The 23,373-nt window shown below is 42.7% G+C and overlaps 2 protein-coding genes across 13 annotated transcripts in view; one reads left to right on the plus strand and one right to left on the minus strand.

The window, feature by feature from the left end:
- Positions 1-2,342: 2,342 nt before the first annotated feature.
- Positions 2,343-21,637, minus strand: MTRF1 (mitochondrial translation release factor 1). Of its 12 annotated transcripts, none has more exons than XM_030448793.1 (11): positions 21,558-21,637; positions 15,085-15,172; positions 12,794-13,290; positions 10,272-10,363; positions 9,358-9,439; positions 9,031-9,138; positions 8,767-8,939; positions 7,444-7,561; positions 6,131-6,267; positions 4,454-4,552; positions 2,343-2,566 (listed from the first exon to the last, which is right to left on the minus strand). In XM_030448793.1, exons 3-11 carry the CDS (start codon positions 13,272-13,274, stop codon positions 2,444-2,446), a joined length of 1,413 nt encoding a protein of 470 aa, XP_030304653.1. In that variant the 5' UTR covers positions 13,275-13,290; positions 15,085-15,172; positions 21,558-21,637; the 3' UTR covers positions 2,343-2,443. The 12 variants fall into 12 exon arrangements, with proteins under 12 accessions (XP_030304653.1, XP_030304656.1, XP_030304627.1 ...); XM_030448796.1 differs by lacking the exon at positions 21,558-21,637 and adding an exon at positions 21,133-21,214; XM_030448767.1 differs by lacking the exons at positions 15,085-15,172; positions 21,558-21,637 and adding exons at positions 15,888-16,107; positions 19,326-19,482 and having other exon boundaries at positions 12,794-13,249.
- Positions 21,040-23,373, plus strand: part of NAA16 (N(alpha)-acetyltransferase 16, NatA auxiliary subunit) — a 68,475-nt gene continuing 66,141 nt past the window's right edge. Inside the window, exon 1 of the mRNA XM_030448753.1 lies at positions 21,040-21,187. Coding sequence (XP_030304613.1) covers positions 21,134-21,187 — 54 coding nt within the window. The 5' untranslated portion in view covers positions 21,040-21,133. The remainder of the gene's footprint in view (positions 21,188-23,373) is intronic.

Below are 23,373 nucleotides of genomic sequence, written 5' to 3' on the forward strand. Positions count from 1 at the left end.
CAGCTGAACCCGCTCCTGCTCTGCTCTCCCAACATCATTTGTGCTGTAGGAAGGGTCTTTGGTACCTTCTAAGGAGATGCTTTCCTTCTCCTCCCTGAGGGTTCTTATGTTCTTTTTTTCCTGCTAGTGGTTTCACTGCTAGAGAGGTGCTTGTAGGAACTGAAAAGCCCACATTCAGAGTATTCCCTTCTGAAAATACGTCAGAAATGGTGTTGTTTTACTCCACATCCCTCCCTCAAGGACAAGTACCAGCCCACAGTCAAGCCCCATCCCAATCTCTCAGCTCACAGAAAGTTCAGGCTGGAAGAATGCAGAATAAAATATGATTTCAAATAGTATTTTGTCAGTTAGGAGGAGACAGCTTTAAATGATGTTTTGTCAGTGAGGAGAAGCAAATATATCTGGGTTTAGTAAAGCAGCACTGCTGGCAATGACCTCCAGGTAAAGGGGGTCTTCCTCTTTATCAAATTCTCTATCACAACTAAGTACAGCTGTATCTTGCTTTCACATACAGGTATGAGCAATTAAGCAATGAGCTTAATAAGGTAGAGATCCTTCACAATACACTGGACCAAGCCTGGAGAAAGAATCCAGCTGCTAAATTTCAGTGATGGCATTAGGGACACCTAAAATCAAGGGGAACTGCCTTCCACCTTCCCCTTTGCCATCACTGCACAAAACTATCAACAGCTAAGAAGGGCTACCAAAAACTAATTAACATCACTGCAAATACTCATGAGGTCCTGCAGCTAAGTCAGGCTCATTTTTTTAGTGTTTCAACAGTTTTTCATAGTTAAAAAAACTTCAGGGGCATTAACTAAGCCTGATTATTTAAAAGGCACTCTCTGTAAGAAGGTTCTAGGATTGTTGAAGATATACAATTAAGAAAACAAATCAGTTTGCATCATGAAAGTGAGCATGGTAATTGGATAAACACCTTAACTGGATACTTGTGTGCAAATTGCTCTAAGTCTCATGGAATTGTTTCCTGATTGACTTCCAGACCTATACATTAAAAAAAAAATAAAATCAAAGCAAACCCAAAAGATGTTGCAATTAAATTGTTGGAAGTAAGTAAAGAAACCATCAGACAAAGCTTGCTGATAAGACCAATATGCAAAGACCAAAAAATAATTCCAGAACTGAGAAACTGCAAATGTTTTTCCTGCTTTCTTCCTGGTAAAACTCTTCCTCTGTCTCTCTTCATATAGCTGAGTGAAGTTAAAACTGTTGTTTATTACATATACAGTAGTAAAATCTACACCATTTAGAAGAATACAGTATTGAAATAATTCTTTAACAGATATTTTCCCAGTCCTGTATCATTCATGATTACAAAATGAAAGTGTAAATATGAATCAACCACAAAGCATAATTTAAAACCTAACAAGGAATTGATTAGAGCAGCTTTAAAGCATAACCTGGGGTGAGCAGTGGAGAACACCAGGATCCAGCAAATCAGCCCAATTCAGCAGAGCACTCTCAGATTTTTGTGTCACCTTAAACACGTGAGTATTCCTGAATGCTGTGGGTGGCTACAGACTGCCTGTGCAGCACACTGCACGACATGCACGTGGGGGAAAGCAGGGATGGAAGTCCTATTAAAGCAGAGTGTGCTGTACCAGCTACCTGCACTGCCCACCCTCAGAGACAGGCACAAAATCCCAAAGACACTGAGGCAGAAAACTGAATTCCAGAGCTACCCGATTTGCCAAAAATGTACCTACACAACTACTGAAGTTGGTTTCTCTGACAAGCAGAAGGGAGCTGCCACTACTAAACTTCTTCCAGAATCCCATCAAAACTAATTTGAAACCAGAATGGGTACTTTTACACTCTACCACCCCATGTGGTCCCGACCACCCCTAAACTGGAAGAATGGCTGGAAGAAATATGACACACTTCTTTTATAAGATTCTGCCCCCCTGCCTGAAATCACTCCCCTTGGTTCTGTATATTCACTCTAAGAAAAACAAAACATCTTAAGAAAGAACTATTTTTAAAGGGCTACATTTAGGAAGCTCACCCAATCAATAGATAAAAATAAGAAGTATTTATGAGACCTGACCCTAGACTATGTTTGGGAAGCTCAGGTTCTTTCACCTTCAGAGGAACATCTCACATGCCCAAAACAGAACTTGCACTTTGTGCTGTTTCTTCTGCTCCATCATTGTGGTTCTGTATCCTTCCAGCTGCAATATAGCCCAGGGAAGCACTGGTTTAACAAAGCCGTGCTGCCAAGACAGGAGATATGTACACCCAGTACCAAGCTGCTTCTTTTCTGCTGTAATAAATCCAATGCATTTGCAACAAAATGTAAAAAAAGAGTAGCATAACACACAGAAAAATACAGGCATAGATTTTAATCAGTCTATCATATAACAAATGTACCTGTTTCATTTTGCCACTGAACACAGTTCTGCTTTAGCTCTACACAGGGTCTTCAGCAGCCTCCTCTTTCCAAAGCCTGCAAATTTTCTAGATATTCAGTGACAGCCTCTATCTCTGCAAACTCCAGTAGTCTGTTGATTAACTTATCCAGTGCTTCTCTCCCACTTAGAATTTCCTATGAAAAAAATAACAACAAAAGCATTACTTACTGTCTAACAATATTATTCTGAAACACTGACTACCCACCTAAGGAGCTCCTGGAATGAACTTTGCCTGCAGTCTTATCTTGGTGCAGCCACTGGCTCAGCTTTACAGTGTGGAGCAGAGCAGAGTGACTTCTGCTGACTGCCCAGGAAAAGCAAATCAGTTCTGGCAGCAGCAAAAGGTGACATCCCCTCACGTAACCCATGGGTTTAAATTAAATCAATCAAGGATTGAAGGATCTAATTCAAATACTGCTGTTCATGCCAAGAACCAGTCTGTTTACAAGAAAATGTCAAATAACTTGTTTTAGGCAATTTATGATTCCAGTTTCACTCAAGAAAAGTAACAAGTTCCCAAACCTAAGTAACTAAAAAGGTAGACTAACAAAAGTCATTTTTATACAGTCATGGAACTGCTTCCCATCCTCTTCCATCATGGGATTTGTGTACCTATTCCCCATTCCATGAAATATGTACCATTCCATATTCAGCATGCCCTGCATTCTCTGAAGCTACTTAGGACATCTGTGGGTACAGTTCAAGAAGTGTTGCTTCTTATTCAATAGCAATAAGATAAAGATAAGCAATAAAATACTTAAAAGTAAACTGGATACCTTAGCCAAAATTTTGAAGGGTCACCCTAAGGTTCGTCCTCAAATTCTAAACATTTTCCATTCATTTAATTAAAAAAAAAAATCAATTTAGCTGTAAAAAAAACCCTAATTAAATAAGATTCAAGCCATACATAGCGATTCACTGATAAATAAAATATCAAGTAATCTTAAAAGATTCAGTTTCTTTTAACTTTCTCATACAAAGCAAACATAAAGAAAAGGTTTTCTCTTCCTGCACTCCAGCATTAAAGGGCAGAGGAAACACTTGTCTTAACTAAGGAAAAAAGTCCTAATCAGGTTTTTATTTCACCTGTGCTAGGCCTAAAGAATCTCAAATTTCACTTGTCTTGTCTGGCCAAGGGACTCATGGAGTTCCCTGATAAGGACCACATGCGTTATCATTTTTCACTCATACAGTAGAAGAAAATTAGAGACATAGGCCAGTGGGTTATATCCTGTGTCAGTCATATTTAACACTACCACACAACATGACAAAAGAAAGTTTACGCTAAGTTTACAATGTTCTGTCAGAGCAAACTGGCTATCAGATCTCCTGATATATAGAATCATAGAATTGACTGGGTTGGAAGGGACCTCAGAGATCATCAAGTCCAACCCTTGATCCACTACCGCTGCAGTTACCAGACCATGGCACTGAGTGCCACATCCAGTCTCTTTTTAAATATCTCCAGACACAGAGAATCCACTACTTCCCTGGGCAGCCCATTCCAATGCCTGATCACCCTCTCCGTAAAGAAATTCTTTCTAATATCCAACCTAAACCTCCCCTGGCACAACTTAAGACCATGCCCTCTTGTCTTGCTGAGAGTTGCCTGAGAAAAGAGACCGACCCCCCCCTGGCTCCAACCTCCTTTCAGGGAGTTGTAGAGAGTGATGAGGTCTCCCCTGAGCCTCCTCTTCTCCAGGCTCAACACCCCCAGCTCCCTCAGCCTCTCCTCATAGGGTCTGTGCTCGAGTCCCTTCACCAGCCTGGTTGCCCTCCTTTGGACCTGCTCCAGGACCTCAATATCCTTCCTGAACTGAGGGGCCCAGAACTGGACACAGTATATATAAATAAAAATATATAAAAATATATATATATATAAAATTGTTTAATAATAATATATATATAATATAATATATAAAATAATATATATAATATTATATATATTAAATTGTTTTCACTAAGATAATTTCTTCTTATGTAAGTATGTAAATTTAAAGACTCTCACTAGGAACCATTACCTTGATGTTCCGTGCATCATATGAGATCCTGTGGTCAGTGACTCTGTCCTGAGTGAAGTTGTAAGTACGAATTCTCTCTGACTGGGCTCTTGTTCCCAACTGTAGCAAAGTACCAAAAAAAAAGAATTAATTAATCCTATTGCACTGTGTTAAAAAAAAAAATAATAAATCAACTGCTACTCTAAAACAGCATACCTAGAACAAACTTTAATGGATCAGCCCACTTCACCCACAAACCTAGCAGTCACTGACTTAGCATATATGTGGTGGTTTTTATTATTATGGCATTATTAAACTGTATTATTTGTGATTTTGTGTCACAGGCTGTTTTCACAACCTCCTGCACACTTCTGTTCCAGCTCTGTAACTGGGAGAACTACCCAACTCTGGAATGTCACTCTGGCCATGTGAGGCAAGGGATGTGTCTATACATGCCCAGAGTTCAAACGTCTGTGTTTTTCTTTTTTGGGGGGCTGTAGCTCCCACAAAAGATAATGAGAGGAGGCACCATTAATAACAGAAGCAGCACAGTCACTGTGTGGCAAAGCAGCTTCACTACCATTTGGCTGTCAGGAATTAACACTGAAAGAGGAGCAAACTGAGACTGCGAAATGCAGTCCTCTAGTGGTTAAGAGCAGGAGTGCAAGCAATACTTTTTAAAAGCTTTAAAGCCAAACGTGTGTGGTTTGGGCGTGTGGTTGTGTTTCAAGAATTGAATACTGAAAACTGCTTAGAGAAACGGGTGTCCCCATCAGTGCCCTTTTTTGCAAATTTCACCTGCACCCACATATATATATTTCCAAGCAAGAAATTTATTAAATAAGTTTTGACACATTAGGAAAGGTAATTTACTTTTGCCTGATTCCCTTGTAGTATTCAGATAAGTGTACATTTAGGTTCTATATGCAGCTTTGCAGAATCTCAAGATAAAATGGCTCACTGCTCACAATGACTAAGCTAATAATCTGCAGGAACAACAGATGTATATGCAGCCTGAAATTAGAGATTAAATAGCTGAACTGGTAACTGGAGTATTGAATAACTCTCCAGTTCTGAAATATTTTTATTCTTCTTGAGTATTGCTGAAGTTTACACGACAAATGGCAAAATACTCCAAGAATGGGAGAAGAATGACAGCACATTTCAAAAGAAAAGCATTTCTTCTTTAAAAGATTAGCTAAAACATACTAAATAAACTGTTATCTAATTGCAGGATATTGTTTATATACTTGTTCCTTTCAAAAGCTCTGCATGATCTTATAAACACTGTGGTTTAAAAACAGGTTAGAATACAACTTTGAGGACTTCTGATCCCAGTTTCCATGGAAAATAACTTTCTACTGCTGTTCTGTGTAACTCTAGCCCTAATAAGGGGACTCAATACATCATGTTGAGCGTTGCCTTTTGGATAACACCAGTTAGTCTTTACACTTTTCTTTTCAGCTATAGCTGATGTCTCTTTTTCATTGCCTGAGAAATCTATGCTGGAATTGAACTGGGATAAGTAACAGATTTTAAAATACAACACTGCCCCCATAAACACACCTGGTTAGACAGACAGACAGACAGACACACACACACACTGACTTGCTCTATCACTCAAAGAGATCAAAAAAGATCAGAACCAAATCTACAACACAGCACCCCCTCCAAGTTTCATCAAGCACGTTCTCTCACCTGCAGTTTCCTGGCACTCTGCTCTTGACTCAGCTGTTTCTCCATGACCTGCTGGTACAGCTTTGCTCTCAGTGTCCTCAGGGCCATCTCCTTGTTCAGCTGCTGTGATCGCTCCTGCTGGCACTCAACTGCGAGGCCTTTACAGAGGGGATTCAAGAGAGCTCACATCAAAAGCCCATTATAACAAAGAACAAACAAGCTAAATTAATTCTAGCACATTAGGCAAATGAAACCTTCTAGAGTGTGGAGTCTCCAGGGCTTTTCAGCTGTGGGATACAAAGTAATTTGAACACGCTGGCCAGAACTATTAGTGTGTTTTTAAACTCTTCACAGCTGCACCAGGGGTTTTGTTCAGTGCTACAGAAAAGTCAGGAGTATTTTAAAATTTCATGAGGCAAACAGGTTTCTAACATTGCCTGCAGAGAATGGGTTCAACACAATTAGCTTTCACATATTAAAGATGTTATTTTCACATAATTTCTACAGAAGAATGTTTAAAACAGTGTAACACAAGTTTTTTAAGTCCTAGTCTAGATAAACTCTTGGAGACTGAAAGATTTACTATTCTAGTAAACAAAGGTATCTAAATGATACTGGAAAGTCTAGAACTTTATGAAACAGAAGAAAACTAAAAGCCTTAAAGAGAAATTTAGTACTTATTTTTACTTCTTGCTTGATTTCTGAAATAAAAAGGCAGATGGCAAACAGCTGTTTTCAACTCACTACTGGAATTTCCTGTGCCTAAAGAGATTCTGCATCTGGACAAACAGAAGCCCACTGAATTTCAACAAAAATCCTCAGAGTGGTCCAGTATATGCACTACCTTCCCATCAGTACACATTTTCTTTCCTATTCAACATCTGATAGCATTATCTAGTACTGAATTAATATCTTCAACTCTCCTTTTTTCCTCAGTCTTGTAACTACACAGGTTCCAGCTAGGCAATGGACACCCTCAGTCGCCAATGGCCATTATTCCTGAAGGTACAGAGCACATAGCACAAACTATTTATAACTTCCATCCCTGTCAACCTCCATTTGTTCTTTTCTTGTCCTTCAAAGACAGAGTATTCATTAGGCATTCCCTCTGAAGACAAAAGAGGCACAAGAGCAACATGCTGACCATTATGTTACATATCCCTTTTCTCACACACTGACTTGATACAAGACAAAAAAAAAAAGGCTGCTTCCTTTTTCTGGTATAAGGTCCAACCCTGCAAACTTACTCTAAGACACAACTTGGAGGATCACAAGCTTACTCTTCAGGACACAGATTCAAGGTGATTAGAAGTACAAAATACAGACAGACTTACCTGTGGGGAGATGTACAATTCTCACAGCACTATCAGTTCTGTTAACATGTTGCCCTCCTGCTCCTTTGGCCCTGAACGTGTCTATACGCAAATCTTTGGGATCCACTTTAATATCAACCTAGAACCAAAGCAAATTACAACTGTCTACTCACTCTAAAAATATTTGGATGAAAAAAATATTTTCAATGACACTCAGTGCAAAAAAAAAAAAAAAAGAAAAAAAAAACAAACCACTTCTCAAAAATTTGCTCCTTTACAACCATTCCTGAGTAAGCTATAATTACGATACTCTTAAAAATGCAATGTCAAGTATCTCTGCAAAGCAAGCAATGCTTTAAATATTTCACTTATTTTTTCAAACTCTTACTCTGGGTCCTTCACAAAACAAGGCATGTGTGTGTGCTTGAAAAAAACCAAAATCATCACCTACTTCTAAAACCACTAGTTTTGGCAGGGAAACTAAGGAATAAGCAAATAAAAACCTACTTCTAAACAGCAGTGCAAGAAACAATGTTCATGAGTCAAGCCTGATTCTTGGAACAGTCCTTAAAACAATCTGAGGAAAAACTGAGTGTACCCAGATCTTAGTAAGATCTGCAAGATCATTGGAAATCTGAGTCCATGATGACCTGGACCATAGTCTGAGGTCAGTGGATGGGAAAGGAACACTTAGATCTGACTAATGTTAGAAGAAAAGCATTTCAAGGAAGCAGGAGAATGTGCAGGGAAAGGCTACATGATCTGATTTTGCTTATTTTGTGTGTGAATTGCTAATTTAAGTGAGAACCATCAGGATTACTGAGATCTCATAGACTAGCCAATACACCCAGTCATTCAAATTCAAAGCAGACTGTCATTTAACAGAGAAGGACACCACTAATTTAAATGAAAAAAAAAAATATTAAAGGGATCAGCAGAATGGCATTAATATGCAACACTGAATATCTTCTTGGATTTATTCCCTGTCTTAATAGATTATGTAATTTAAAATTGGCTTACTCATAGCAGGCAGCTTCGTGAGTGCTGGGGCTGGAATACTCATTGAGACAATCACTGACTTACATGCCATTTCAGGCAGAAGCAAATCTCTGCAATCCTGCTTCCAATTACACACTTAAACATGTAAGGTACAAAGCTAAGGACCATCCCCTTCCACAGTCAGAGAGCTTGTGGTTTACTTGCTGGGACTTGCACAAAGCACTCGGTTATCAAAAAAATCCCCAAAGAGTAACACTAATGTGATTTTAAATAACACCTATTCCAACAGCAAAATGAGTGAGTAGGGATACACTGCCTCACTACCCTGACTCACTGCTGGGTTACCTCCTCTGGCTGAGGGAGGACAATGACTGACATTGTCCCAGTGTGAATACGCTGCATTCTTGATGAGAGCCCAGTCTCAGGGATCCTCTGGACTCGGTGGGTCCCTCCTTCATATTTCAGATGCCTGTAGACATCATCCCCCGAAATATGAGCAGAGGCATGATGCAGCCCACCTAGAGAGGCAAGGAATGTGTGACAAACATTGCACAGCTTCACAGCCTTTAATTTCATCATCTTGGCTGAATGCCTGAGGAATCCCTTTACCTATCTCAGCAGGTGTATAATTGACAATATCGAAGGTCCAACGTTTGTACTCTGCATAGTTCTGGTACATCTCAAACATTTCTTGAGTGAACTGTTGGCAGATGTCTCCTAAAAAATATAAAGGCACTACAACATCAACAGCTGTTCACAAAATGGTACCCCCCACCAGTTTTTAGATTTATCTGCAGTCATTAGATTGATACTCTTCTTTAGAAAGTACTACTTTATGCCATTAAAGTATAAAAAGGCATTAAGGATAACCCACAAGAGGTTTAATGAAGTTGGATGGAGGTTTAAAGTACTCTTTACTGTGGGGACTTTGCTGACCTCCAGTTGTTCTGCCAGCTGTCACTTCCAATACGACATGACTTCCATCATATTTTTCCTTTGGCACTAGAAGCTGGAAAAGCTGAAAAAAAAAAAAAGGTCATTATCTCCTCCATGACTCTTGACGTCCTCTTAATCAAATTTACAGCCAAACTTCATAATTCCCACAGCTTAAGTGCACACACCCATTAATTTCTTTTGGCAAACTAGTAAATGGGACTAAAAACTGTCCAATAGCTGCTGCAACTCGGTGCAGTTGGAGTGGAAATGGGATTCAGTGGTGCATCCACTGTAAAGCTAGCTGAAAATTTCATCCCACAAAGGCAGGTGTCAAGCCATCCACTCCAGCCCCAACTACCAATGAACACAAAGTATTAGCTACAACCCAGCCTATCTTTCCAGTAATCTCATTTTTCAGGAAGTCCTACTTCACATTATCTCAGTCTGAACACAGAAATGAACCCAAACATAGAGTTCTCCACTGAACTGATTCAGCCTCTCTGCTTATAATTAATTTCCCCACTCATGGAGTGGTGTCAGCTGAAGGAAAAATGAAAGACTGCAAGTTGCAATCAAAAATCTTTCAAGAATGCATGCTCTGCTGCCACAAACACTTCCTAGGATGTCATGTCAGGTCTCAAAAGCACCAACTCACCATTTTTTTAAATCCCCTTCAGCATCTGCAGACAGACAAGCAAGCAAGCAAAAAATTACTAAAATAATAAGCTTCTAAGACACAATTGTCAGTAAGAAGCTTACTAGTAATTGCTGTTGCCATTTCTTTTCAGGGAGAAGAGAGAAGCTGGACTTCTGTTGCATTAAATGCAACCATTTGAATTTCTTGGTAAGATCACAAAAGAACATTTTTCTGACAACTTTATTTACAAAGTCATAGAATTTTACCTCAGGCTCACCTTTCTGCACAACATATTGATTTTTATATCCAGGGTTTCCTTCTCTTCTAAGGCAAGCTCTAGAAGCTGTTTCTCATCTCTGCTGTCTAGCTCTAAATCACAAGAGGAACAGATGTTAGCCAGTCTCACCTAGCTTAGAGCAAAGTGTAACACAGCTGACCAAAGACATAAAAACGTGCGGTTGCATTTCATCAGCATGAAATATCAAGTAAGAGCAGCCCAAGCCAGGATGTGTATTGCTAACTAAGTGATTATGTTTTACAGGTGTACTGGAAAGAGCAGTGAATATGTCACCTCACAATCTCTACCTTTTGACTCAGAGCCTGCATCATACAGATGCCAGTCCCACCTCACAGTTACTCACTCTCAGTTACACTGATGCTTATGTCACCCCTGACAGACCAGGGGCAAATTCACAAACAGATTTGACAAAATAGGTCAAAACATGCCTGCAGGCAAGAAGTGCCTCAGTTTTCCTCATTACTGGTTTTCATGCAACAAAACATTTGGTTTCCAGACTTGCCCAGTGACTTCCCCAGACTTGCCCATATATCCAACAATTTGTAGGCAACTCATTAAGGTGACCACTACAGATAATGGTATGAGAATAACAGTGTCGTTTCTAACCTTCTGTCACCTGTTATTCAGGAGATCACTGAGATGGGAGAGTTATGGATGCAAGTCAGAGAATCACAGAACTGGCTGGGTTGGAAGGGACCTCAGAGATCATCAAGTCCAACCCCTCATCATCATCAAGGGTGTGGGAGACCTCGCTTCAACTTGCTTTGCTTTGCTTAGGGTCTTCTCGTCAGCACAAAAGGTCACAATCTGGAGTACCATATCCAAATCTGAGCTCCCAGTACAAGAAGGCATGGAAATACTGCAGAATGTCTAGTTGAGAACCACCAAGATAGTCAAGTGCAGAAGGAAAGGATGTATGAGAAAAGGATGAGAAAACTGCTTTTCCAGCGTTAAGAAAAGGGGGGAGGAGGGGGTTTTATTGCTGTGTACACCTAACAGAAAGACACCAAAAAGATGGAGACAGATTCTATGTATGATGATTAAATGAGTCATCAACTAGAATATGGGAAATACTGATTAGATATTAGGAAAACTATTTTCACCCTAAGGGTGATCAGACACTAGAACAGGGGCTCAGAGAGGTTGTAGGATCTCTGTCCTTTGATGTATTCCAAACTCAACTGAACAAGGCCGTGGGTAACCTGCGGTAGCTGGTCCTGCTTTGAGTAGGACATTAGACCAAATGACCTTCAGAGATCCTCTTCAAACTAAATTATTCAACTGTTCTGTGATTAGATTGCTTCTCCTCACATTTTAGAGCCTACTACCAAACTAGGAAACATTCTCAGGTAAAGCTAACAGAATCCAAGCCTTTTATACTATGGTGGTTCCAGCTTACAATAACTAAAGATGCTGATCAGTTAGCATTAGGTTATAGACCAAGTAGAAAGCTGGAAGACAACTGGAGCCAAGTGGAATACCTGTAACTGCCAAAACTTCCCACTGTTTCCACTGTTATACCAGCTGAGGAGTGATTTTGTCACATATCTCATCAGAAAGTAAACCAATTCAACTCATTGAAAGAAAAAAACAGGTTAGATTAAGTAAAGTGCATGTATTTTATGTCATGCTGAACTAGATTTAATTTACAGCCAGAAAACTACAAGCACAAACGAGGAGTGGGTGGGAAGAGAAAGGGAAAGCCTTATGCCTTCTGGCCAGTGTGGAAACCACAGGTTTGCCTCAGGATGCAGAATAAAAGCAGACACTCCACAGCTGAATGCATCTCCCTGCCTTGCATGACCTGAGCTCTGGATTCCACAGCAGAAATCAGGTATCTCAAAGGCACTCACAAGGACAGGAGGCTCTGCATCTCTGGGCACCTGGAGCCTTAAGACCTAACTGGGTCAGGATGTCAGCCAGCTTTCTACAATGGGCAAGGACAGCAGCAGCTGCTCTGTATCACATTTCATTTATGCTCTGGGTCTTTTTTGCCTTAAATAAAAGATGTCAGATCAACACTTGAACCTTTCATCTCCCGTGCATAAGGGAAAAACTGTATAAACTTTCCTACCTTTATGTAACAATGCCAGCTCAAAGCCCATACTAAATCAAAGGCTTCCAGCTGGCCCCAAAAGCATCATTATTGATTAGTTTCTATCAAACTAACATGAAATAATTAACATTCTATCAAATAACATGAAAGAATGGTCGGGTAGTGACCAATGGGGCTTGAGGTTCAAAGGACTGGGATCCCATTCCTAGCTCCCTGCAAACCTGACCTTTAGGAAATCACTTAATCCACCCCGTGATTCACATTACCACTGGCAAACCAGACGGCTGGATGCACAAAGCCCAGGCAGCAGGCAAGATCCCAGGATCAGGCAAGACCAGACAATGTTGCAGGGCTGTCTTGACTTATTTAAAAGCTTTCCTCAAAGGCTGAGCAATGAAGTTTATCACAAGCAAAGCTACTGTTTTGAAACACATTTTCTCCTTACCTCTACACATAGCTTCTATCTCTTCAACTTCCCTTTCAGCCTCTTTGAGTGCTTGAAATGCAGCTGCAATGGGGGCCAGATCAGCACATCTTCTCCTCAGGGTTCTTTGCTCAAAGTCATTTACTGAGTCAGCATTTAACAGATGACTAACCTGCTGGTATTCCTTGCTTAGAGTCTCCAGATACTTCTGCACAGACTCGTGCTGCCACAATGCTCGAGAATCCTGATGTTTTTTCCTTTGCTGGCTGGTAAAAGAAAGAGTGAATCTTGCTGTGTCCAGTAAAGATTTTGGCCTCCAAAATCCACAGCTGGGCAGGCCCACCACATAACCCATCTTCTTTGCAACAGGAGTGAGAAGATGGCTGTGAAGTTGACTGTGACAGCAACTGGCAAGCAGGCTCTTAAACAGACAGATTCTTTGGAAAGGTTTCATTTTGTTTCTTATTTTTCCACCACCTGAAATTAAATGTAGACAGTACATGTATCACTGTTATTATCTGGAAAAGGGGAGAGCATTCTATTAAAACAAACAAACCAAAATCCAACAAACCAAACAACAAACAAACCCAAGAACTCTATCAGGCCCAAATCCTGTTCTCCATTACACCAACACAAACGAAACTGCCATTCCTCTTTTAGTCCTGGTTTAAACCAGATATTCCTACCAGCACCATTGTACTGACTGAGGGTAAGAAAAGGTCTCTTCCCTCACCTTCTCACAGTTTGTTTATGCTGTGGAAATGCTACTGCAGATGCTGCTTTACAGAAAACAGCTTCAGCTTGCCATACATCTAATTGGAAAAAAATAACCATTTACTGAAGAAATAAAAATGTTGCTTAGGGAAGACAAATCTATGCTAAAGGTGCAGAATTGTATATAGAGAATGTATGAAATGTGCTGAATGAATGTGTAAAATTATACCCATTACCATAAAAAGCTATAACTTTGGCAGGAGGACATTGAGCTAACCTTGCAAATTGAGGAGACAGTCAATACACTTGCAGGAAATTACTCACCCAAGTATGTGCAATGTCAGACATACAGGGGTGCAGTGCTTTATGTCCCCTGTATATGCCTCCCATTACATGTCTACATATAAGTGCTATAAACCTTTTGTACCCAAAAAGGGAGGGAGAAGCTCTGAAATACAATCCCCTCATTTTTCTGAGACACTTGGCCTACAGTTTTGCAGGACATGGGTCTCCTTAGCAGGACAATGGCTCTAGGAAAGATCTTTCACCTCTTATTTGACATCACTAACATTGCTATATAGCACTAACTATGCTATAAATTCTTACTGCACTTAAAAAAATATTGGAGTGCACGAATCTACCAAGAGGACTGAATTAAAATCATATTTTAGGAATAGTTTAACAAATAAAGAAGCACTCCTTAATATCTCTGCCAGTGCCACAATCCCATCTGCCTGATTTTTACAGAAAAAAACTGGATTCAGAGAAAATGAGAGTGTGACATTTTTGCAACAGGATCTCCAGCTGCAGGATCTCCAGACAATTCTTTTTTTACCCATCATTGACAAGACCTTCTGTGTATCTTCAGGCATTTTATTAACAAATTACTATGCCATTCTAACTACTCAATTCACCCATTATCCTCAGCTATTATTTATTTTCATCCATTTGTCAAAAATTAAAAAGTGCAATATGCAGTAAAACCACAAGTACTGTGTGCCTTGCTTTCCTGGATGTCTATTTTACTATCTATCTATAGAAAGCAGGAAGGACCTTTATTGTACTTCTGCACCTTCCCCAGATTCCCCAGCCAGGAGGTGCTATCAAACCCACAGTGATAACTTCAGGAGTGTTTTAATTCACAGAAAGCCAACAGATACCCCTCATGGATTGCTCTAGTGACTGGAACCAGCTTTAACAGAGGAATCATGTTCCCTTCACCAGGAACACAGCAAAATCCACCTCATCATCTACAGTCCTGGACTTGGATGCTCAGAGGAATGCTTACCCTTAGTTCTGAAAGACCTAATTCTGATGATTATACTGGAGATGCTTCAGATCAGCATAACCCATTGCTGTAATTTTAAGTGCTAATCACCATTAACTAATTTTTTAAATGTTAATGCTATGTTGTATTTTATTTTAACTAATTCATTAATATATTAATCATAGCCACCTACCTCATTTTTACCACTGTAGCTAAGAAACAGTGTACTCAAATAGTATCAGATTTGTAATATAATTCTGCCTGAGCACTCAAAAATAAAATTCTTGGTTTAAAAAGCCTACAAAAACCTAAGTAATGGCACAACACTGACCTTGAAGGAAGTGAAAAATTTCAAAACAACTTTGCTATGCCAAGTAAAAGAGGTATCTCCTTTTCAGAAAGATGTTGCTGCGTTACACCTGTGCAGAAATAAGCACACATAAAACTTTTACAGAGATATGAGCAGTAGATTACCTGCTTTCCAAACAAGACTTTAATAACTTTCTAACGTGACATCACCCTGTGCACATCACAAATCAAAACTAGTAAGCAAGCACGACAACAGTAACTATTTAATCACAGCATAATTTGGCTTTTGTTATCATAGAATCATAGAATTGGCTGGGTTGGAAGGGAGCTCAGAGATCATCAAGTCCAACCCTTATTTAGATATTAAAAACAAAACAAAAACCAAAACCTCCAGACAAGAAATAGTTTATCAGCGCTGTGACCACCAGACAAGAAATAGTTTACCAGCGTTGTGACCACCTGGAAAAGCTTTAAAAATTAATTCCTAACACTCCCAAGGTGCAGCCCAACCCAGCGCCCTAAGGAGGCTCCGCAGCCCCGGGCCATGCCCGCTGCCAGAGGACCCGCTCCGGGCTCCGGCCCCCACCCTCCGCACACCGCTGCTCCCACCATGAATACCCCGACCCCTCCCCACCCCCAAAACCAACTCACCCGGGCAGCCCACCCCCATTGGAAGGGTTGTGGGTGGAGGGGGGGAAGATCGGGATGGCGGGCTGGGGGGCTGCGGAGCAGGCAGAGGCGGCGGGTGTGTGGGTGCGGGTGTGGGTGTGAGGGGCGAGGGAGGCTCCGCTCCCCGGCAGGCATGGAGGAGGCTTTGGCACTCACCCTCCGGGGATGGACGGATCCTGCCTCCGCGGACAAGGCCATGGCAGACGGGAAGGAGAGCGGAAAAACTCCCAGTCCCAGCATTCCTGCCGAAACACGCGTCTCCCGGCCTGCCTCGGCACAGGCCCGCTGGGAGGGCGGGGGGGGGGTGCCCGCAGCTGTGCTCTTGGGCAACGCGGTCAGACAAGGCAGGCTTGGCTTTGCTTTGTGAAACACAGGCCTGGAAATAAGATTTTTTAAAAAATAATAACGATTTTTAAAAATGTTGAACGCGACCTTAAAATAGGTCTTAGTTTTGGGGATCTTCCTGCAGGGCTGCACGGTTGCAACACTGACTGCAGCAAAGCTTCAGGAGACAGAAAATTCACCTCCGTTTCCAACTCCTAAGCTGAGCGTTTCTGCGTGTAGTCCCAAAACATGGGCTGAACATACATGTAGTTTTAAATCTGGTTATTCAAAGGTTAATTTCGGATAAGTTTGTACAAAACGAGGTTAAGCGCCACCTTATGTCAAAGCTCGCTATTCAATTACATATAAAATGAATTATTAGTGTGCTACTAAAGACAAAGCAGCTATAAAATATTAATTATCATGACCCTTCAGATGATCATTGCATTGATAGGCTACAGCCTCCTAATAAAGTAAGTTTTAAAACACACTGCTATATGTAGTTTAATATTAAACAGATTATACAATGACTTCCCTAACTATATTTGTATTTTAGTAACACTTAAGTAACAACTGTTTTTATACCTATAATAACACAGTAATTCTGTTCCCTTATTCTTTGATATATAGGCTATAGGAAGAAAAAGTATTCAAGCATCTAAGATGAAAATTCTGCTGCTTGAGATTGTTTTACTTTTCCCTTCGTTGCACCACTTGGGCTGAAAACTCTTTATTCTTAAATCTGCTTTATTCCAGCAACTTTCCTCGCTTCTTCTATATTTGAGCAAAACCAGCTCTGCTGGAAATGCTTTAAAACCCACTGTGGTCTGAGTTCCTTCTGTCCCAGCTACAGTCATTCAACAAGACTGAAAAAAGTTTAAAATTCAGCATTTGGCACATCTAATATCAGCGGGGTTTGGTGAGGTAAATATGCCAGAAGACCAAAAATGAGAATGATAGAGACGGTTTGACTTAAACTTCATCAGTATATATGTGACAACTATCATTTAGATCTGAGGACTGGTTATGACTCTGCTCAATGTCCTGGGACAGAAGGCAAAGCGGACGGATTGAAAAGCTCTTCTAGAGAATGGCACCCACCCCAGCGCTGACCCAGTCTACAAATGGGCCACTGCAAGCAGCACCCTGGAACCTCAAGTGTGCATCCCCAGGCCTGAGTCTGCTCTACTGCCTCAGGAGCTGTGCCATCATCCACAGTCCCCATCACCCCACACTCCTCTGCTATGATTTAAAACCTCAGTGAAAGGTTGTAGTAAAATTATCCTTGAATTTGGGCTCTAAATAAACTATCTGATATTTTAAAATCTTGAGAAAGTAATTTATGGGAGGACATCCGACAAGATAGTAAGAAAATGAAAACTGTAAGGAGACCATGCACTTAAAAACTGATTTGAAAAGAAGAGGGTAGGCCAAGGAAAATCAGATCAGCTTCTATTCCAGCCAGTAATGGTTCTAACATAAAATCCTGATAAAAAGCTATCATGATTCAGTTTTTATTATGCTTTGGTGAGGAGTTATCTTAAAATGTGAAAATAGAGACTATTAACATATTCTTAGCTCTTCCTACCAGACAGCAGACCATACAGTCACCACATGGCCAAGACAAGGGCTGGACAGCCATCAGCAGGGCTTCCAGATATATAACATCAAACCACAGGACACAGTGCATTTTCGTAGTCTAAAATATATATCAGACAGTCTATCCCCATATTTACTACATGCTTTTATAACGCAATATGGGACCTGAGTATCAAGTACGGGAAATCCTGTCACCATCTGTCCTTCTGCCTCCCTCGTAGTTTGCTTTGGTGCCTTAAAACCTGCGTGGCTGAAGCAGCTGCCTATGGAATTGTTGAGGCCCTGGGGTTACGGGATGGATGGTGCTGGGGGTAGGGTGAGCTCACCGCTCAGCCACACCAACAGTGTGTGTACACATCGGGTGCAGAAGGGAAGAGTGACAGCAGAAATACAGCGAGACATGGCCATCCTATACAATCCAGCAATCCTAAACTGCCCACTGGAGGCAATGAAACGGCCCCTCAGAGAAAACAGGCTCCGTGCCTCGTGCTTGGCCTGGAGGCGGGTTCCTGCCCACATGGAGGCCCTTTTCGCGCAGGGGCCCCTAACTGGGTTTAGCAATACTTGTGCCACAACTTCTACGGATGCCAACTGATGTTGACAGGTCACAGAGTAAAAGTGAAAGACACTGCCAAATCACAAGCTTGTTATAATGTATAAATAACTTTAATGTTGTTCCTCCTTTTCGAGGACCCAAACACTTCGTCAACAGACTTCTGAAATCTTTCTGTTTGAAGGAAAAACTGGTGACAGAATCATACGCGTCTTGAATACGGCCCTGTTTATTAACAAAGCCTGTAGAAAGAGCTTTGTTTTGCCCAGCACAGTGGGATTAAATGACAAGAAGTTTTCTTGAATGAGCTCTCAAACCTCACTTTCAACTAGAGCTCTGCCTCCCCCCAAAGACAGTTTCTTTGTTTATTCTCTCCCGGCTACTCTACAAACATTTCTTTTATTGCCTCTTTGCTTTCCTTTTCTTGCTCCTTTAATACAGACCCGTGTCTAAATGCAAATCAAACCCTTGCCTCTAATTTGCAATCTGACTATTTCCAGTGTTCTTTCCAGTATTTGGACTGGCACTAAACAGAGACCTTTAGCTATCAAAAACAGCCTTTTTGCTTCAGGACAAAGGCTCATCTAGCGCAGTATTTGTCACACCACCTTGAAGATGCAATTCATATGCTGTAGGCATAACACGCCTTTGACTAAAACAGAAAACTAGAGTTCATAAAGTCAAGGCTTCAGAAAGTTATAAAAAAGTGCTGAACACATGCTATGGTAAACAGGGTCTGGAAATGATGCAGCAGAGCTAAGTCAAGTTGGCCATCCCTGTCAACACCACTCCTGCTTTGAAAAAAATCAGACACTGAACACAGCAGTACCATACCATGTAGCAGAAAGAACAGTCAATTGGGTACAGCACATGGAAAACGCACATACTGTTGCTATAAGGTGACTGACATCATTAGAAGTATGCCAGAACAACAACAACAAAAAAAGAAAACCAATCAAAATAAAGATATTCCTTCTATAAGTACAGACCATTCATCTAAAACAGATTAACAAAAAAACGCTGAAAACAACTACCACCCTCAAAAACAACAGCCATAAACAGGTGCTCATCTATGAGCTAGGAAAGCATATGCTGTACTTCTTTGATATTCTCCTCACCTTTGCTATTGTCATCTCAAAAGGTATCCACAGTCTACTGCTTTTTTTTTTTTTTTTTTTTTTGGCCCCTAGATTAGGCCATCATCCTGGTTATTCTCTTCCAATAAGTAGTCCATTCTCTCCCAACAAGTAGTCCACTCTTTTGTTTCTCTTTGGACTGAAAGATAAGTAGTTAATCCTGTCCATCAGTTTCAGCAAGGCTTGGGACAAGTCAAACACATGCTGATTAGGATCCTCAGTCACACAGTCATCATCTACTTTATGTGTAACCAAATAAAATACATTAAGGGCACAGCTTTTCAAATTTGCTCTTGTTATGTAACATTTCCCACACACTTGCTTTACTGTGAGTATCATGTTCATTGTCTGGGACAGAAAGTGGATGACCATATTATTACAAAACTAATATCCTTTTAAACCAAACCAAAATATAATTAATATTTGTAAAGGGTAATTAAATAAACAGAGATTCTAATTGAAGCTACCTATTTTTTTTCCCCCCTGTATGATAGTCTTTTTAATTGGTTCAACCTTGACAGTTTAACCACCTTTCCTTCTAAGTAAATGCCCTGGAGATATGTGGTTTTAGTGTTTCTGGTTGAGTTTTTGTTGTTCAAGTTTTTAAAAATATTAATTTAAGAAAGATTTCTGGAAACAAGAAGAAGAAAAAAATAATTTCAAAAGACTTCAAACCTCCTTCGACAAAGGAGCCAAGCCATGAATAAATGCTTTACTGCTCTAAGCGTCCACGATAGCGCTGGTAAGTTTTACAAAACCAACTGCTGAAAAATGCATTAATGCAAGAGATGCCATCCCCCCACTCCCCTTGGCTAAAAGTCTGGCTGCCAAGTTTGCTGGTTTTCCCTTAAATACTAGCTAGGACACAGCAAAAGCTCCGCAGTTAACAGACTTTGCTCTCTCCTAACAATACCTCCCAGGCTTTCAGGCAGCCCGGCTCTCTCAAAACACCAGTTCAAGCGAGCTGCTGGGACGGCGGCCACAGGGACGAGGTTATAGGGGCAGAGAAGCGGGGCAGCAAGCACACAAAGGAGATTTTCTGCCCTCCCAGACACGGCCGGGAGAGGCCAAACGCTGCAAAACCCTCCGCACCCTTTTCCACAGCCCTTCGTGATTCGGTCCTTGTGCAAGCGTGAAATATTGACAACCCCGGCGGGTGTGGGCCCCTTTTCCTCTCCTCCCTTCGGGGCGTTGACCGAGGGCTTTCCCCTCACCACCCCGACCTCTCAGGGCTCCCCTCCTCGGGGACCCCCGCCGCCGGCTTCACACCGCAGGTAGATCCCTTCGGTGCCGCCAGCCGGGGATTGCTACAGCCCACAGACAACAGAACCGCCCCTTAAGCCGGGCGGAGGGAGAGAATGATAAACGGCAGGGCGGCGCGGAAGATCCCCCACATCCCGTCTGGACGCGGAGCGGGGGGGAGTCCGTATGCAAGGGGGAGGTGGCCGCCCGGCAGCGGTGCGCCTGCGCGGAGGGGACCCCGGCTGCCATTTTGCAGCGTCAGGCGGGCGGCGAGGCCTCCCCGGCAGCTGCGCAGAGGAGCCGCAGCGTCGGAGGGAGCCGGCGGGGAGGGCGGTGCAGGCCAATGAGTTAAAGAGTCGCCGCCGTTCGGGCAGGAGTCGCGCCGCCGCTGCCGCCGCCCCGCGGAGTTCGGGCTTTTCCTCCCCTCTTTCCCCTTCCACTCCCCTCCCTCATACCGACAGCTGCTCGGCCGCCTCTCCCGGGCCGCCCCCACCCTTCAGCCTGCCTCCCTCCGCTCCCGCTGTGCCTGCCCTGGGGCCGCCCGCACCATGCCGTCCGTGCCGCTGCCGCCCAAGGAGAGCAACCTCTTCAAGCGGATCCTGGTGAGCCACTGACCCCGCTCCCCCTCTTCTTTCCGCCGCCGCTTTCCTCGCATGCCGGCCTCGCTCGGTGCCCTCCGACCCGCGGCGCAGGTTACTTCGGCCGCTGCCGGAGTTGGCTCCGGCTGAGCGAAAAAGGATGCGGTGGCCGCGCTCACCCGGGTGTGAGCCGGGGCTGCCGCCGCCTTCTCGTCCCGGTTCGTCCCTGTTTCCTTCCTTTGTCTAGGGCCCGCCGAGCAGGCCGGGCAAGCCCCCCTCACTCGTATGGGGGGCCGGGAAGGGTTGGTGTCGCCCCCGGCCGGGTGAGGGCGGGAAGGAGGGAGCCCGCCCGCCCGCCGCTCCCCCGGGGGCCGCCGCGCTCTGTCTTTCCAACCCGAGTCGGGAGCTCCGGAGCGAGTTCCGTCTGCGGGGCTCGGCAGCGCGTCGCCACCGTTTCGTCCTCCCCGTCCCTTCCGCCGCAAGCGGGCGGAGGCGGGACGATACCCGCGCCCTGAGCCGTCCTAGGGCCGGCGGCTGGATGAGTCGGGGGGGGGGGTGCAGGGGGAAGGAGGAGGAGGAGGGCGTGGGGCTGTCATCCCGCCCCTGCCTGCCGTGCACCGCGGGTCTGGGTCAGGGGCTGGCGTGCTGCTCGCCCCGGTCACCTCCTGCCCGTGTCACCGCGCTCGGGAGGGAGGGTGGGTGGGAGGAGACCTCGAATCACGGTGCAAGGCGAGCAGGGATTTGGCGTTTCTGAGCTGAGCGCTGGAGCCGCTTCGTTTTCAGTAAAAACGCCAGTTTTTGGGATAGGGCCTAGATTAAAGCTTGCTCCCTGAGCAATCCTAAGTGTTGTTGCAATCGTCCGGTGCATTAAAGTATCGTGACACTGTATGTCCTTCGGAAGACTTGTCTCGACTTCTGTGTCCTGGGCTACTTTGACTCCATTATTATCTTGGGCTGCTTCAGCAGTTTGAGACTTCATGGTGCAAAGGACACACGGTGTTTGTGTGTTAACGCTAAAGAAAGAGTTCAATTGAAGTTTTTACTCAGTCACTCTGTATTTTATGATGCTGACTCTTTAAGGTGAGAAAAAACACACAGATCCCTGAAAAAAACCCTCAGCAAAACAGCAGATGCCCCTTTTTCACGGACTTTTCAGTGTGGTAGTAATGGAGTTCCAGCCTCAGCAAAGTTGAAGCATTTTGTGCCAGTTTGCTAGTCCTCAGGCAGAGGAGGTGTGTGCAGCACAGTAGTAATCTGTTAGTAGGCACCTGTCTCCTCAGGTTTATCTGAATTTGCTTGGCTGGCTTCAGTAACTTCGTGGTTGAGGATTGAGTGTTTGGGCCTGGGGAAGCTGAGCTCAAAACAAGCATCGTACTGGGTCTGTAGATGGTGCATTTCAGCAGGTGTTTCAGAGCTGTGTTCTCTGACCTGCTTTGGGTACTATGCAGATTTTATGAGAATTAATGGTTCTCAACAGTGATTTGTTGCTTACTGCATGCTTATGGTATGCATCTTAGTAAGTCATTCTAGCACTCCTCTTTCCCTCTGCTAAAAATAAGTGACTAATATTAGAACAGTTAAGTGATTATTCTTACTAGCAGCAAACAAGTTCACAGTAGCAGTCACTTCTGAATTTTTCAACTGAAATATAGAGGTGCTTTTCTGGAGATTGTATTTTAGACAAACTTATTTGTATTAAGCAGTGAACAAAACACTTCTTCCTTGCTTAGGCAGGGAAAAATGAAAATTTCTTGTATGCTGAAGTCTTCAGAAGGTTTAACTGGTGTTGTGTAGTGGCTAGTCACAGTTCCTGAAGTGTTAATGATGATATTTTGTACTTGCTGGCTTGTCACTTTATATATTGATACCTGTTGAAAATTTATTACTGTTTTTTCTAGCTAGCTTTGACTTTTTCATGGTGCACTTTCTTTATGGATTACTAATATTTACATAGTACAACTTGAACCCTTTGGTGGCTTGATGTGTTTCAGAGTGCTTTATTGCACTGATATAGCTTGTAGTGCCAAAGAATCTGCTGTAGTTGAAGCAGCTTTTGCCTATTTTGGCACTCTCAGAATACTTGAGATTACTAGGGATACTATGAGCATTTTAAAAATTAGGGGGGAGGGGAGTTGTTATGGGGGAGGCTGTACAATAGGCCTTACAAGCATGTAGAGATTTTATCATTTGGAACAGATGCAAAGAAACTG

Source organism: Calypte anna, chromosome 1 (assembly GCF_003957555.1).
Source record: "Calypte anna isolate BGI_N300 chromosome 1, bCalAnn1_v1.p, whole genome shotgun sequence".
In the NCBI taxonomy this organism is placed as follows: Eukaryota; Metazoa; Chordata; class Aves; order Apodiformes; family Trochilidae; genus Calypte; species Calypte anna.